Genomic DNA, 14,712 nt, shown 5'->3' with positions numbered 1-14,712 from the left:
ACGTGTAGGGGCTTTTGCATGTTTATAACAAAGAATTCCAAAGTTTCTCAGGAGTAGGGCACCCCCATGGGTTTGGTTTCTAGGCTCTGAGTAGAGGCCCACTTTTCCATGGACCCTTTCCTCCCAGTAGGATCCATAAAAGATTTAAGGACCTGTGAAGGGGACACAGATGGCAAGCAGCCCCTACAAGACATTCCTGGAGGCTGGCCCCAGGGACGTCCTTCCGCCTTTGCCCTCGGCAGCCCCTCCACCAGGCACCACATGGGTGTGAGATGCACGGCTCAGAGGCCGTCGGTCTCGTGATTAAAAGGTGCTACCAGTATCCAAAATACCGTGCACAGCAATGGAAACAAAAAGTGGGGGCCGCTGCAGAACGGGGACGGGAAACACGTGCGAGGGGCATCAGAGATGCACCACGGCTTCTGCAGCACGTACAAGCTCCCAGCGGTAGATGAACATGGGCGTCTGCGATAACACCTGCCAGCAGCCTTCAACCAGCCCACATGGCAAGCATGAGACAAGGAACCCTCCAGCGGAAGACAGAGCGGGCGAGTGCAGTTCTGCTCTTTATGAGAGACCTGATATGACGGGGTGACAACGTAAGCGTCCATTTTAACCCAAGTTTGTGATGCTTGGGGCTTAATTCATATTCAGCTTGTTGCAGTGTGGAACCTTGTGATTGGTGGGAGAGCTCGGTGCAAGAAAACAGGCCACGAGTGTCTGTCTGCAAACCATGTCAGTCACCTTAAAACGTCCTTTCTGTATGAAGTCAGGTGCGGCGAGTGGATCTCTGACTCCAAGCTCCTCTGGAGGCGGCTGAACTATTACAGTCTGGAGGCTACTCCTGAACATGATATGCACAGCGCAGCTGACGCTGACCAGGTCTGAGCCCAGAAGAGCTCAGGGGATGACGGGCTGGGCTGCTCCCTGCCGGTTAGGGAAGTCGGGACGCGCGGCAGTCATGCCAGAAACCAGCCTTCAGTGCAGGACTGAAGCCCCTCAGAGCTGCCTATGGCAGAAGAGTCCTGGCACTTAGCCACAAATGCTGGGAACAGCGGTGTCCTTCTTCCTGGAGTGGTGGGCGGGTTAGGAGAAGGCTCACAGAAGGGCTGTGCAGCCCAATGGGTCTCGGGAAACCCTGCCTGCACATCAAGACACACAGGGTGACGCGAAGGAAGTGCTGTAGCTGAGCCTGCAGATAGGACGACCCGCAGGAACCGCCCAAATGGGGTGATTCACACCCACACCCATTCACAACCTCTGCGGGCCAAGAGCAGCACCCGCTGCCAGCCAGCAAGCACACGGGCGCCTACAGGTCAAATGGGGTTCTGCCACCAACCAGTGAGCCTGCAAGAGGACCCGAACCCCATGTGCACAGCCCGGGTGACACCGGGAGCGGCCCAGGGACCCGACAGAGGACCCCGCTAGGCCGCACTGACCTGTGACTGCAGTAAGAGGCGTTTGAGCCGCAGCGTTCACGGGACTTTCCTACGCAGCAAAGTGAACACAAAATTCGGGGCACAGAAGTGGGGTGTGGCTGTAAGAAACCCCTAACATGTGGGAGCGGCTTTGGAACCCAGCAGGGGGTGGGGGCTGCAAAAGCCTTGAGGAGCACGACAGAAAAGCCTAGATTGCCTCCAAAGACAGCTGAAGGCACAGGCACACAGAAGACTGCCAGTGAAGGCTGAGAGGGAGCTAAGAATGTTCTGGAAACTGGAGGAAGGAGGACGAATGAATGCAGGCTCACCGTTGGCCCACACTTGCCCTGGCAGGAGCGGGCTGCAGCTGTCCTCAGCTGTACACACTGCTCCGTAAAGAAGGAACGATGACATGGAGCTCAGAGCCAGAAGCCTGCAGGGCAGAGACAGATGGGGCGGCCCAGGGGCAGCGGCTCCTCGGGCGTCCCATTCTCCCCTTCTGGGAGGGACTGCTCCCCCAGGCCTGCCCCACCACTGTGACGGGTGCACGGGCAGATGACGTCACAGCTTCGCAGGGCAGCAGGTGAACTGTGCAGACCACACCCGGAAGCAGCTGAGCAGCTGGGGCTGAGGGCACGAGGGGCAGGCGCCTCTGGGCAGATGTCATCACAGCGTGGACTCTGGAGGACACGACTGTGATGCACAGGTGAGGACATGGCTCCCGGGGCGGCAGGCGCTGCTCAGACACACGCCAGGGCCGACGTGCCAGTCCCCAGGGGTCACAGCTCTCTGCAGTCCCCTCCCCGCGAGTGTGGGCAGGGCCACCGACCAGCTTTTAACCTACAGACTACAGTACAGGTGATGGGACACCGCTCTCTGCCTGCTGTGTTATATGCCAAAGCTGAAGGGATCTGAGGTGAAATTAAGGTCAGCCGACCTGGAGATAATCAAAAGGAGACTGGTCAAAAAAGTCTGCAAGTGACTTTTCTGGAAGGAGACTACCCCTGTTTTCATTTGTAGAAACTTCTGTTCATCTCCAACCTCCCTCCCATAAAAAGGGGGCGGGGTGCACTCTGGCTAAAGGCAAGTGGAGGCAGAAGGACCAGCAGTGCCAGGGGTGGGTGGGGGAGACAATGGGACACAATGCTGTGCAGTGACCATCAGCCTCACATGGGACGTGCACGCAGAGCTGTCCAGGGACAAACCCTCAAGACCATAAACACCAGTGTACAGAGGCGGAGTGGGGAGCGAGGGCACTCATGTGCTAGGTCAGTTAATCATTCTTCTTAGTTCTGGAACCAAATGGCTATTTATACAAAAGTACAAACGTATGTTACCATCCCAAGTACGCTAGGGGCAGATTTAGGGTGGAACCACCAGCCATCACAACCCACTGCATAGTAACGGCCTATCGTCAGAGACTAGATGACAAAGCAGACAGAAAGCTCTCTCAGTGGGTGAGAAGCTCTCCCCTAACCCTGCTGACAGGACGCAGAAAGGAAAGTGAGAGCGGGTTCCCTGGTAGGCCGCTCGCCGTCAAGGGAATAAAGCCAGTAAAAGCTAAGAACAAGAGAGGACGCACAGGGTGGAAAGACCTTTCAGAACATAATTTTTTGCCCTGAAGAAAAGTATTAAAAAAAAAAAAGGTAGATGTGAAAATAAAGTAGAAAGAAACCATGCAGAATTCTATGAAAACAGACACTCTAATCATAGAATTCTAGAAACGGGGCATCCTGATAACCAAACTGAGAACAGAAGGAAGACAAGCCTGTAGAATAATATTCTGAAGCTAGGATATGAAAGGAAAGATGAGAAAGAATGTGTTACAAGTGTCTAAAGATTGTAGAATGCGGAAAAGCATTTTGGTACACTGGACAAATGAAAGAAACATTTTAGAAACTACCTAGCAAAAAAAAACAAAACCCACAAGGCTTGTTCTGGCTTACATACCGTGTTTCCCCAAAAATAAGACCTCGCCGGACAATCAGCTCTAATGCATCTTTTGAAGCAAACATTAATATAAGACCCATCAGAGAACTGGGCAGTCATGGGCTCTCCTTACCTTGTAATGTCTACCACACATACATGCAGGCAACAAAAAAGAGGCCAAGCCAGCCACACCACCAGTGGTGGAGCCACATGACGTACACCCACGTCCATTACAACCTCCAGCAGATTACTCTGCCTGCCCCCGGGGGACAGAGTTCCTGGAACAGTGATGATTCCAGCTCCTGGCCTTAGATTTGGGATTATAGCAACTGCTGCAGCATCCGCCCACACAGGGCAGCAGCTCTGCACGCGCAGCACCATCATCGATCAGATCCTCTAAATCTTGTGCCAGTCCACTAGCAATACATGAGCACCTTCATGTTAACCCCTGATGGGCGCACACAAATGGCTGGGAGTTCTCACGCTAATCCCCTCATGGGCACACACAAACGGCTGAAGTACTCACTACCTCCTAACCCCTAACAGGCGCACAAATGGCCGAGAGTACTCACTAACCCCCTAACGGGCAAACACAAATGTCTGACAGAACTCACCAACTCCCGAGTGGGCGCACACAAACGACGAGGAGTACTGCCTAACCCCCTGACAGATGCACACAAATGGCCGAGAGTACTCACGCTACCCCCCAATGGACACACACGAACGGCTGAGTACTCGCCCCCAGGGTGCACACGGTGGGCTGAGAGTACTCACTTTTATTGTAGCAGGTGGCCAGCACACCTTTGTCTGCAGGGCTGGCGCTGATGTGCCAGATTTCACCCACTTGATGGAGAAGGACATTCTTATTTATAATGTTATTTTCGTCGTCAAAATCGATGATGTGGATCTACAAATACAACAGAGAGCACATTAGGGCCTCACTTCATGAAACCGTGACACAAATAATCACACGCACCTTTAACATCTTAACCAGTGGTCAATCTTACCCTACTACCAGCATCCACCTCTGTACATCATCTTACTGAATCCCTCTCAGGAGCTAAGCACGAGGTGCCTGCGACTGCAGTGAAGGTTGCAGCCACATAACACGGCCCCGGCGTATCCAGTCCCAAGGAAGCAAGACACCAGAGCTGGGTCGTGCCATGGCTGGTGGCAAGGCCAGTCCTACAGGGCTGTGCAATCAGCCACAAGCCTCTGGGAACTGCTGAGGGGCTGTGGGGAGGGGGGGCAGGCTGGGCACCACTGCGTCCTCAGGCCTGGGATTACCCAGCTCTGCCCAACCGAGCGGGCCTGACATATGTCAAGTGGCTGCGGCTGGAAGCGATGAGAAAGGATGGTACGTCAGCACACCTTACAATTCTTTCTAAAAATGAAGCCAGCAGCAGCTGTAAACACTATGATCTTATAACATTAATTATAATAGTACCGTGTTTCCCCGAAAAGAAGACCTAGCCAGACTATCAGCTCTAATGCATTTTTCAGAGCAAAAATTAATATAAGAACTGGTATTATATCATATTATATTATATTGTATTGTATTATATTATATTATATTATAGCTGATATTACATATTATATTATGTTATATTATATTATATTATATTATATTATATTATACCGTCTTATAGTGAAATAAGACCAGGTCTTATATTAATTTTTACTCCAAAAGACACATTAGAGCTGGTGGTCCCGCTAGGTCTTATTTTTGGGGAAACACGGTATGACACTTTAGCACTACATGAAAAGTCAGACATGCTATCTCCATGCTTTTCTGGATCACTTTGGAGGAATTAAAATGATTTTCACATTCACTCGCTTACCAATACCCAAGTCAATGAGAAAATGAAATAGGACCTTTATTTTAAAAATAAATTTATACTAAGAAAATAATCATGGATCTGCATAAAAATTTATATCCAAGAATGTTCACTGTGTCATTGATTATCATAATGAAAAATTAGAAATCACCTCAATGTCTGGCAATAGGGAACTGTTCAAACAAATGGTAGAATTTGATTGTTCTGTAACACCGTGAAGCCATTCAGTGTAAAAAGACTGTTTAGTGCCAGTGAAAGGATCTGTAATCTATACTTCAGAGGAAAGAGCGAATGCAGAACTGTACAAACGCTACCCACATTTTCCGTTTACACAAGCAAGCATGTCCAAAGGACAGACAGGCTGGAAGGTGACTGGGTATCTTTGGACGGTGGGACTAAGGAGAGCGGTTTCTCCTTTCCTCCTTTGTGGTCGGCTGTATCTTTAACATCCTCTCATGATTAGTATGCATGACTTTGCAATCAGAACAAGCATTAAAAGCTATTTTAAACAATGTTTCCATGACACCCAAAGGCTCTGCACTCTGTGCCTGCTTCCGAGGGTCCCCATTTATCCCTAACAATTCCTCAGTGTCTGCACATGATAACAACCTGCAGTCCCCTTAAGGGTCACAGTCGAGTAGAGTGCAAATCCTGCCTCTGCCACTCGAAGCCTGTGGGACCCTGAACTTCAGTCTCCCTGCGTGTCCAATGAGGACGAAGGAACAAGCGCCAGGGCGACCAGACCTCGACAGCAGCTGTGCTCGGCTTACAGGGCAGGCGGGGCCATATACACGAGCGCCGTCCCCGCTTCCGAGGAGAGACGGAAAACCATGAGTGTTCCTGTATCTCTAAACTATGTTCAGTACGGTTCTCCCGGCACTCAGAACCCAATGCAGTTTTCCCAGGGGTTCGGAAATGTTGCTATGGGCAGCTTCTTAAGCCATAACGTGGCACTGTTCTAAAAAGTTAGGGTTTACTGGACACTTTCTCTTTTCTACACCCAAGGGAACTATACCTGTAAACACTTTTTCCCTCCATGGACAAGTTACCCATTAAAAAGCCTATTGACAATTAATTACTAAATGATTATTAAGTGATTATTGCGAAGACTATTCAGCAATATTTACTAAAGCTAAATATATATATACATACATATATACCTATATACCTATATACATATATATTATATATACATCCCATGACACAGCAATTCTACAGCTGGGTATATACCCAACACACCCCAAAACAGAGACATGCAAGAATGTTCATAGCTTTACTCACAATAGCCAAAGTGATACACAGCCCAGATGTCCACCAAAAGTAAATGGGCAAATAAACTGGGGAATGTTCATAAGAAGGAATACTTACAGTAGTGAAAAATAACAAACTACAGATACGCAGAAGCAGTGATGAAACCCACAATAAAGAGGAGGGCCGGCCCGGTGGCTCAGGCGGTTAGAGCTCCGTGCTCCTAACTCCGAAGGCTGCCGGTTCAATTCCCACATGGGCCAGTGGGTTCTCAACCATAAGGTTGCCAGTTCAATTCCTTGAGTCCCGCAAGGGATGGTGGGCAGCGCCTCCTGCAACTAAGATTGAACGTGGCACCTTGAGCTGAGCTGTTGCTGAGCTCCCGGATGGCTCAGTTGGTTGGAATGCGTCCTCTCAACCACAAGGTTGCAGGTTTCGACTCCCACAAGGGATGGTGGGCTGCGCCGCCTGCAACTAGCAACAGCAACTGGACCTGGAGCTGAACGGCACCCACCACAACTAAGATTGAAAGGACAACAACTTGACTTGGAAAAAAGGCCTGGAAGTAAACACTGTTCCCCAATAAAGTCCTGTACCCCTTCCCCCTTCCCCAATAAAATCTTTTTTTTAAAAATCATGATTAAAAGCGATTATAAGTACCGAAAAGGTTACGAGAGCATTCAGTTTTAAGAGCAGAATGTAAAATGGCGTGTGATCATGTAAAAGTCACATGTGAACATAGACTAGAAGGTAACACAGGAGTAATTTTTGCATTCTTAGGGTGAACAAGAAATTTTCCCCTTGGGTTTGATACATTTCCTACTTATTAGGAATGGCACTAACAGTAAAACAGAACACCTTAAACACACTACTCCCCAGGCCCAGTGTGGCCCTCTGCAGGGCACTGAAGCCCAGAAGACCCCATGGTGGGAGCAGGGCGGCTCCAGCTGGAAGGCCTGTCTCGGCTCCGCCTACCACCCACCAAGGAACCCCGTCCCCCTCCCCCTCGCGCCCCAGCGCCCTTCAAGTCTCCCAGGTCCCAGCAGCCGCCAGTGCTTCTGCTCCTCCAGAGCCCCTGCTCTCGTCTGGGGATGTGTCTTTCTTCACACCGCCCTCCCAGAAAGCTCTTTTCTTTCCTGTGAAGACGCAGAGCACATGCTGTCCAAGCAACTCTTCCTCCAGGTTTGTTTCCCACACGCTCAGGCCGGAGGAAGTCTACCTGCCCCGAGCAGGGAGGAGGGAGGAGTCGCAGATCCAGGGCTCCTGACCTGACACTCTTGGGTAACATGGCCTTAACCTTCATCCTTAAGTGTGACGAGTCCATCCTGGTTTACAGGAGGTTCACGGACAGGTCCAAAGTGTTCCTCTTCATGAAATGTTTTAATCTGGGCGTGGTCAGAAAGAATAAGACAGCACCACCATAAACAAACAGGGATCAAAGTCATCGTGGCAATATGGATCCGTGCCAGGCACGGTGCCACTCTACACACATTAGTTCCTTTAATCCTAAAGGAGCCCTGCAATAGCCCGTTATAGCCACAACCTACAGGTGAAGAAACAGTTCAAGTAACATGGCTCCTTCAGTTAGAGAGAGAATTCCAGAGCATGTGCTCTGAACCCCCATCATGGTGCTTGCCCTCACAAATCCATAGGGGCACATGGAGATGCCCCCCACAAAACCATCAGGATGTATGGTGATTCCCCCACAAAACCATAGGGCACATGGAGATGCCCCACAAAACCACAGGGTGCATGAAAATGTCACACCCTCCACAATGGGGGCTCTGCACTGCAGCAGAGAAGCAAAAAAATAAATACAAGGCAGTTCCTGACTCAGAACAAGGGACCGTGTGGTAAGTGTCTATTCTCAGAGCACCACCCTCTACCCAGCCCACACGAGAACTACAGAGAAATGTTCTGCTGATAAAAATAGAGGCAGTTACAGGACGGCTACAAAAACAAGTAACACAGAGAAAGCACTTTCGTTAAGGTGACTGCAAAAGATCTTGGGGGCACAAGACAGGCCAATCACTATTGGCTCAGAGGGCAGGGAAGACGTGTGGTCGTCTGGGTAGCACTTAAACTGCACCTTAAGTCTTCATGCCATGTCTGCATTCTTAAATGTTTTTAGCAGCTTACAATGAAGATCAAACTCATAGATTTTGAATTACGATTATTAACATTTTTAATTGGATTAATCGGTGCAGGGTGATAAAGATTTAGGAGTCAGAGTTATAAAATGTATTAAAAGCCCACCAAGAAGGTCCTAATGAACTCGCCCTCGCTTCCTGAAGAATCAGGACTGAGACAGGGGTCCTGCATCCACAGCCCGTCTCCTCAGGGGCCCACGACCGGACGTGGGCACCAGGACTGGACAAGAGTCCCGCCTCTGCCCTGTTTCCATTTCATCTCTCTTACTGAACTGAAGGTAAACACGCTCTCGAAAATTCAAAAAGAAAAAATGCAGACAACATTGGAAATGAGAAATCAAAGTGTCCCTCTTAGGGAAATTTAAGGTCCAGCCCTGGGCAAGATTCTTCCTGCCACGGACAGCAGCCAGCCCTCACCAGGGGGAAGCTGGCCTGACCAGAGCAGACCCCATGCCAGGGCCTCACCACTAATGACCCAGGATGAAGTGACCTCTGGGCTAGCGGTCCCTGAAGAGGAAGACAGAATACTGCCGGGGGCCCGATCCTGGATACAGCAGCCATCCGTCTGGTCCGTGTCGCCTGTTCTCTTTACTCCCAGCTCACGTCAGCACCCTGGAAAACCCAGTTTCCGTGGCAGTCCGGCTGCTTTCTGACATGCTGCGTGAGAGGGGCCTGGGGTAGGAGACCTGAGTTCCAGCTCTGATTCTGCCACTTCCTGGCTATGTGATTTTGGCTGAGGCACACACTCTGGGCTCTTCAACATTCGTAAATTTAGGGAACTGGATTTCGAAGATCTCTTTGTTCTAACTGAAGCCTAAACTTGGTCCTTCGGCTGGACTTTCAATAAGAGATACGATCAAACATGCTACACACTGCCCAGCGCTCATCGTGCCCATAGTAGGGCCACCGTTCCCCTACCCTGTGAATACTCTTCACTTGAGCAAATAAGCCCCAGTATATTCACAACCCACCCGTGACGCCCAAAGTACGCCCACAGCCCAGAAGAAAGGGGCCCACCTTCCACAGCCTCGCAACGCCCCTCACGCGCGTCTCCTGGGACAGGAGCGGCTTAGTCGTCCAGGCAAATCCCAGACAGCATCTCCAAGAGACAGCAGGCCTTAGACACTGAACTTGAGGGCTGCAGGGCACATACTAGAGTCCCTAAACTGGGCCGGCCGTTGAGTAAATACAGCAATGAGAGTGACGGGGTGCTGCCAAAGTGGCTGAGCCACTGGGTCCAGCCTCACCGGAAACCAGGCTCCTCTTCCTGATGCTTCCATAATCCAGGGCAATAAAGTGCTGCCTCATTAAAGGAAGAGGGGAGAAGAGGGGAGAGGAAGGGACCGGGAAAGGAGGGAAGGGAGGAAAAAACGGAGGTTAGGTTAGTCTGCAGAGGGGCCAGGGACAGGACTTGCAGGCAGAGAGGGTGGGACAAAGCCACCCTTAATCAACATACAAATACAGAACCACAGAGCTTACAAATTACAAAGAAAAAATGTAAAGGAAAGCTCGAAAGCACCAGCTGTGCTGTCATTGCCCTGAGGGACATCAGCCTGTCCACTGGTCCTAACACATCGCCAGGACTGTGCTGAGAAAGGACCGGTGGGTCCCCCTCTCTGCCAGCCTGGCACTCATCCCCTCTCCATGTGTGTGTGTGTGGGGGGGGGGGGTTGGCAACCTGCAAAGAAAACACGTGGGAAAAGCACCCGTGCACAAGCCAACACACCCCTCCAATCTGAAACCCCTGGTTCCTGGTCTCTGGCACGCTTTCCCCTGGACAACCCACGGCCACACACCCTCCAAGAAAAACACCCGCCCTCCTCACCAAGGAGAAGCCAGAGAGAGAACAGGCTCCAGAAATGCTCATCCTGCCCCTAGCTCGGAGTCCTGTGCAAAATTAAGGGCCCAGAAAACAAAGCACTTCCTTCAACAAAGAAAGGCCAGCAACTGTGACAGCTCCAGAAACGTTCCGAAACAGCACAGCTGAATTAAGTAGTAACGATTCAGGTGGGGGGCACTTCCTAGGGGAGTAATGACTGCCTGGGACGAGGCGATGGCCTGCGGCAAAGCCAGTGGCCATTAACCCCAACCAGCAGCCACCACTCCCCAGGAATGGAAGGGGACGGGCGGGGCTTGCTGGAGAGGAGATTCCATTGTCACAGCTCCCTCAGCGGCAGCGGTGGCAGCAGCACAGCCAACCGTGAGCCTCCTACCTGCCAGGGGCCGAGCCTGGGCCTGGGCGTGCTGTGCTGACCTTGGAACGTCTGCCTCACGTCTGCCTCACAGCACAGCCTGTGTGCGTGGGGTCTGCACACACGTGAACAGGACATGCACTCGCATGGCACAGGCTTTGTGGTTACAATGCAAAGTGAAGCAAGGGGGAGGGCGCTGGAGAGAGGGGCGGGCAGGGTGTTCAGTGCTCATTCTGCCACATTCCAGCTGGGTCACCTTGGAAAAACCACGTGACTGCTTAGGGCCAACTTCTTCATGTTAAATACGGGTCAATACCACCTGTTCTGCCCACTGAGGTGGCAGGTGTGGGAATGGCCTGCCCTGGCCCCAGCCCTGGAGTCAGGGGCCTCCTCAGGCCAGCTCCCACCTTCCCCATCCTGGAGGCTCGTGGGGGACCAGGACCCCGCTTTATTTACCTCTGTACCAGCACCTAGCTGTGCCCGCGCCAAGAGCACTGCAAAGGGTGCTCTCCGTACACGGCTGCTAGACAGCCACACAAATAACACGGCCAGACGGTGACACACGACGCTGCTGGGTGCAGAGGTTTGGCGTGTGAACGCCCCCCTCACACAAGTTCACAGAAGCAACCGCAGCTCCAGTCGCCCTCACTGGACAGAAACCGCTCAGGGGGACGCGAAAGGAGGCAGGGAGATTCCATGACAACCTTTTCAACATTTTAAAATGCAATCTATAATCAAGCTGCAATAAGATTGTGGGAAACGTAGGAAGAACCTCGCGTCTGGCGAAGAGCAGCCCTAACTGCTGAGCCACCGCACAGGCAGCCACCACCCAGCATAGGACAGGGGCAGGCGCCCGCAGCGACCACTGCCAGGAGCCTCTGCCAACCCATCACATGGGGGAGGAAACATGTCACGCGTGAGAGGTGGCACATGTGTGCGGGAAGGAGCGCTGTCATGTGTGAGCAGGACGTGTGTCACATGAGGAACACGTCATGTGTGAAAGGAACATACGTGCCTCATTGAGGGAACACGCGTGTTGAGCATGAGGGCCGACTGCTCCAGCACGCATGGGGACAGAGCGTGCAGTGTCTGACCCTCCTCTTCCCGCTCGCCTCTCCCTTTACCCACCCGCTCCTCCCCAGGACTCCCTCCTGAGGAATGAGTCACAGACTATGAGAAAACAGGCCACCAACAAAGTGACACACATTTCGTCTGGGTCTGAAGGCCGCAGGGAAAAAGCCACCTTGTCTGTGGTGCTGGCTCCAATGCCAATGGAGAGAAACGAGTGCCACCTGTCCTGGGTCACGGGCCCCTGTGCACACACCTCTCACAACACCCCTGCAACGACCTGCGGGTCTGTGTGTCACCACTTCACCAAAAACTGAACCTGGAGCATGAATACATCTGTTCATCTGTGTACCCAGCACACAACAGCGAGAGGAATACAGAGCCCTATCACCAGACCAAAGCGTTTCCTGCAGGAATGAATGAATGAAGTCCCAACAATGTCACACGCCTTAAACAGTAAAGGACACACCACAATGTCACAAACACTCACCTCTCATTTGAATTCACAAAGACCACTGCAGGTGGAGTGTAGAAATAGGAAGGGGGAGAAAAAGTGAAAAGCCCCTTTAAAATAATTAATCGGACACTCTCGCTGCAAAAAGGATTGAAGGAAGATGAAAAGCACTTCATATCATTTGAGGCTGATCTTTGTTATAACCAAATGGCGTACAATTCTGGCTGATAACACCAGGTACAGTGTAACTTGTTCACGTAACTTATTAATGCCTTACATTGCCTTGTTTTGCTCTTATTCACGGGTTTCTGTTAACTTCTAATATTTTTTAAGAAAAGTTTTATAAGTATCTCTCATTAAATATTAACAATAAAAATAATAATGTCGTCCTTATTCTCAGAAAGTGTAACACCTGATGCTCCACACAAGGTCCACGATCCCACCTCAGAGTTGGTTAGAATTAAAAGCCAGTAGATGAGAAAAAGGCGCCTAGAGGGCTGGGGGCAGACTCAACCCCTCGGCCTGGCCGCCCCTCCCCCAGCCGGAGCCGGGCCTGGCGGGGACAGCGGAGCTGCCAGCAGGGGCTGCGGTGCCTGTCGTGCCTGTCACCAGGCCTCCTCTCTGTCCCCTTCCAGCAGCACCCCAGACTGCAGTGTCCTCACCGGGATTGTTTTCCCTGTGACGGCCATTGGGATCTACTTTTATAACTAAATTGTTCCCATTTAACACTTTCCAGGAAAAAGAAAAGCACACGCGCACATTCAGAAAACAGAAAATTGGAAAGAAAACAATTTTCATCACAAGTATTTGCATCACTGTGGGTAACAATGGCTCAGATTCTGACCTATTTCCTCTACCCTTTATTCTATGTAGAGATGTAGAGATTCATTTTGTACTTTCCTTATTTCACACAATAGTGATCATGTTATACGTGCAATGTTAACACTTCCCTGATCGTCTAACAATCCTTCCGTTGCGATGCTTCACATTCTAAAGAACGATTACTGCCCTCGGAGAGCAACCAGGTTCACCCAGGCTGAACCCTATGAATCTGCCCTTCTAACCGGCAAGTCCACATTACCCAACCTACCATGTGCCCATTTTGATTGCTCCTAATTGCTTCGCAATGATGTGTACCGTTACAATGGTATTCTTCATATACAAAGCTTTTTCTATGTTTTGGGTATAGGAATTCCAGGTTAAGTGCTATGAACATTTATTTATAAAGCTCTAGATATGTATCACCAAATTCATTGCCCAAATGACTCTGCCAATACAAACCCCTCATCAACATGACAGTTTCACCATGCCCTATCCAGCCCTATCCAGCACGGAATACTCTTTGACAGCTATTTTAGTGCCATTTCCTGTGTGACAAATGGTCACTGGGCAGAGTGGCCTCTGTGCATTGTCCCAGGATCAGGACCAGTGCATGTCTTCACACATCACGGCATCTGTGAGGCAGGAAAGCGCACAGCTCCCTGTCTGTCTTGGCAGTGAGAAAACCAAGTCCAGCAAGGGCGGCTCAAGGTCACGCATTCGTGTCAAGCCGGGAACTGAACCCTGCTCTCACGAGTATCCGATATTCTTTCTTGTACAGTGGCCAGAACAGCAAACGGGCCACCTGCTGCACGTCTCCCTGGGTCGGCTGGGGGTGACCGCTGGATCTCCATGTGGAGCTGGGATCGTGGCCTCACCTGGGCTCAGGTCAAGACAGAGCCACAAGCAATGAAACAGCTGGCTGCCGGCCGGGGTAGAAGGGGCGATGCTGACCACGCACCCACATTGCCTTCCCATCGCTTACAGTGAATCCTGTGTGACCACAGAACTGAAACACAGGACGACGGCAGTACGGCCACCCAGAATAAGCTTAAATGACTGAACTCAACCAGTACCTATAACTGGATATTGAAATCCCAAGCAAAGTTTTCTTTTGTGTAGCAGTAATTTTCTCAAGCATTGCATGAAAAATCACATCAGAATGGCTGTAAAACTGAGAATAGGCTTAGTAATTAACATGTATGATTTGTTGGAAATAGTTACCTGATTATCGTATTTAAGAGACTGCGTCCCCACCAAAAACCGGATGGCATCTGTTTCTGCAGTCTGAGGGGTGAGGGCACGTGCCTGCAAGGGGAAAGGAAAGCGCACACACATTCGTGGTTAGATTTCAGACAGCGACTATCACGGCAGTTACCACCCTCCCGCTGATGGATTACCGAGTAGTACCAAGTGTCTGCAGGCGATTTAGAAACATGTATGAAAAGCCTTCCACTTCTGTACACTTTGTGACACAACAATCCCACTTCAAATGTGTACATGGCAACAATTGTAAGTGGGCATAAAAATTAAGCAATGAAGACATAAATTGTGTTTAATTTGACCGTAATTTTCGACAGTAACACGTTGGTTGAA

General features: G+C 50.6%; 1 protein-coding gene across 2 annotated transcripts in view; it reads right to left on the bottom strand.

Moving 5' to 3' along the window:
- EIPR1 (EARP complex and GARP complex interacting protein 1) overlaps positions 1 to 14,712 on the bottom strand; it is a 97,146-nt gene that overhangs the window by 74,568 nt on the left and 7,866 nt on the right. Inside the window, exons 2-3 of one of the 2 annotated variants that reach the window (XM_074331638.2) lie at positions 14,341 to 14,424; positions 4,122 to 4,254 (exon numbers count right to left, since the gene is read on the bottom strand). In XM_074331638.2, the coding sequence (XP_074187739.1) occupies positions 4,122 to 4,254; positions 14,341 to 14,424 (217 nt within the window). Of the gene's footprint in view, positions 1 to 4,121; positions 4,255 to 10,796; positions 10,929 to 14,340; positions 14,425 to 14,712 lie in introns of those variants that run through there. The other variant, XM_074331639.2, reaches the window with a different exon arrangement.

Source organism: Rhinolophus sinicus, chromosome 2, assembly GCF_057876585.1.
Source record: "Rhinolophus sinicus isolate RSI-liver-muscle chromosome 2, RSI-T2T, whole genome shotgun sequence".
NCBI lineage: Eukaryota > Metazoa > Chordata > Mammalia > Chiroptera > Rhinolophidae > Rhinolophus > Rhinolophus sinicus.
Note: the sequence above shows the minus strand (reverse complement) of the source record. Positions and strands in the feature narration are given on the sequence as shown.